Source organism: Priapulus caudatus, unplaced genomic scaffold, assembly GCF_000485595.1.
Source record: "Priapulus caudatus unplaced genomic scaffold, Priapulus_caudatus-5.0.1 Scaffold491, whole genome shotgun sequence".
NCBI lineage: Eukaryota > Metazoa > Priapulida > Priapulimorpha > Priapulimorphida > Priapulidae > Priapulus > Priapulus caudatus.
The window spans coordinates 130,282-132,308 of NW_014577552.1; the positions used below are offsets into that span (position 1 = coordinate 130,282).

Sequence of the window (2,027 nt, forward strand, 5' to 3'; positions counted from 1 at the left end):
CACCCCCTCCCCCCAGCACAGTAGCAGGCTGAGCCATCAACCCCCTCCCCCTGCTAACACTCCCCCCCCCCAGCGCAGGAGCAGGCTGAGCTAACCCCATACCAGTTCATCACCCATGTAGGGGATCATGCTTCCAGGCTCTAAATTGTAATGGCACGCTCGTTTTGTTACATTGATAGGTGATATATTGCCTAATGATAAATTAATTTAAGTAGATTAATTTAAGTAATTTAATTTCATGATAAATCCAAGTAACGTGTTCGCAGCAGTTTTGACAACCGGTCTCACTGTCTTTGCCAAGATGACGTCGCATGAGCTAGCATAAGGCACATCCCTAGACCGAGAAGGATTATGAAGAACCTGTGGCTGTATATAGCTGCTGTGCAACTTGCTAATCTGTTCTAACCAACTAAAATTTCTAGAGAAAATCACATTTTAGATGTCGCTTTTCCGTAAGAAACGTTTTTTTAGAAAGATTTTTCCCGTGTTGACCCCGTGTTGACGCTATTGCACGCTCTGCCGCAGGCCTATCGGGTCCCGTGCCGCGCGGCAGGAAGGGGCGGAAGAGCAAGAAGGAGCTGGCGCCCTCTGTTTCTGAACATAACGCCACCTGGATCACCAAGTTTGAACCCGAGATTCTGTTCCAAGACAACGGCTACAAGAAACATCTGCGTCGCCATGCCAACAAGTGAGTACAGACGGACAGCGTTCCCGAAACACGCGAGTGTGTGATTCGATTACAGACAAACCTGTGTTAGCAGCCACCTCTATAGAACGGCCACCTGTGTATAAAGTCCACATTTGGCTTTTCTCCTGAGTGGCGGTTAGACATGAAACGTGTCGCACTCGTGCGTGTAGGTGTTGCTGCAGTTGTGATTGTAGATGGATTGTGATAACACATGAATCAAGCTCTATAGAATAGATGTAAATGCGTGTAAAGGATGGTGTTAGGAATTTCTGCTCGAGTGACCTTACTATAGAAGTTTGACTGCGTGACTGGATTTAGGCACAAGGATATAATTACTGAAAAAGGAGTAATCATGTGCGTCGTGTTTACTGATGATGATATTATTCCGTTGTATACTAATGATATGTATGTAATATCATGTATAATATATAATATGTATGTATGTAATGATGTATATGTAGTGTAAATTAATATAATGAAAAAATACTGATGCAGGTACACCACCGATTTTCCCGAACCCTTGGTTCCAAGGCTTTTCCGGATTATCCGTTTTTCCGGACCAAAGGAGGTCACATAATAATAATTCAACAATACACCTCTGAGCAACTAAATACCTCCCATGTCTCTAATATGGCTCTAATATGGCTAATATCTCTAATAACATGAATAAAGGTCCATCATTTCATGACCATGCGCTGCTAGAAACTTAAATTGAACAAATTTATTTGTGATGTCTTTGTTTTTTATCACTGACACTTGCACCTGCCTTAGAAGCCATAGCTAGGGTAAAATTTGAGTAAAATAAGGTGTGAATTGCATAAAATCAAGAGCTCACCACCAAATGCTGCAGTTTAAACAATTTAAGGAGAGTGCGCCGCCCGCAGCGCCATCTGTGGCCACCCGTTAAACTAATAGGAATTTCAAACGAATTTTATCTCGATAAAAAGTGATTCCGGACCATCGGTGTCCGGAAAATGGGTGGTGTACCTGTAATAATGATAATAATGAGAGGGGCGTGGGGAGTGGAGGATCGTGGGTCATGATTGAGGGGGGAGGGGTCATAGGGGTGGAGCATTGATTGACGCATGCTGATGATGGCTTTGTGTGTTACAGGGTGCTGCTGCGGGTGCGACTACTCTACTACATCTGGCTGGAGGTGATCGGCCGGGAGGCTGACAAGGTGCTGCGTGGGCTGCCAGCAAGGTGCGTCTTACTCCCTCCCTGTACCCTCACAGTGTGGACCAGGGTAAAAAAATACACGGCAGCGATGAGAGATTCGCTCTTCAAACCTCCGAGGCTCCCGTGAGGCTCAAAATTGCTCCCGTAATATTATTGACGA

General features: G+C 44.9%; 1 protein-coding gene across 1 annotated transcript in view; it reads left to right on the forward strand.

Annotated features, from left to right (window-relative positions):
- The window catches only part of LOC106810973 (chromodomain-helicase-DNA-binding protein 7-like), a 64,135-nt gene that overhangs the window by 27,843 nt on the left and 34,265 nt on the right, over positions 1-2,027 (forward strand). Inside the window, exons 23-24 of the mRNA XM_014814474.1 lie at positions 526-688; positions 1,802-1,891. Of these exons, the coding sequence (XP_014669960.1) occupies positions 526-688; positions 1,802-1,891 (253 nt within the window). The remainder of the gene's footprint in view (positions 1-525; positions 689-1,801; positions 1,892-2,027) is intronic.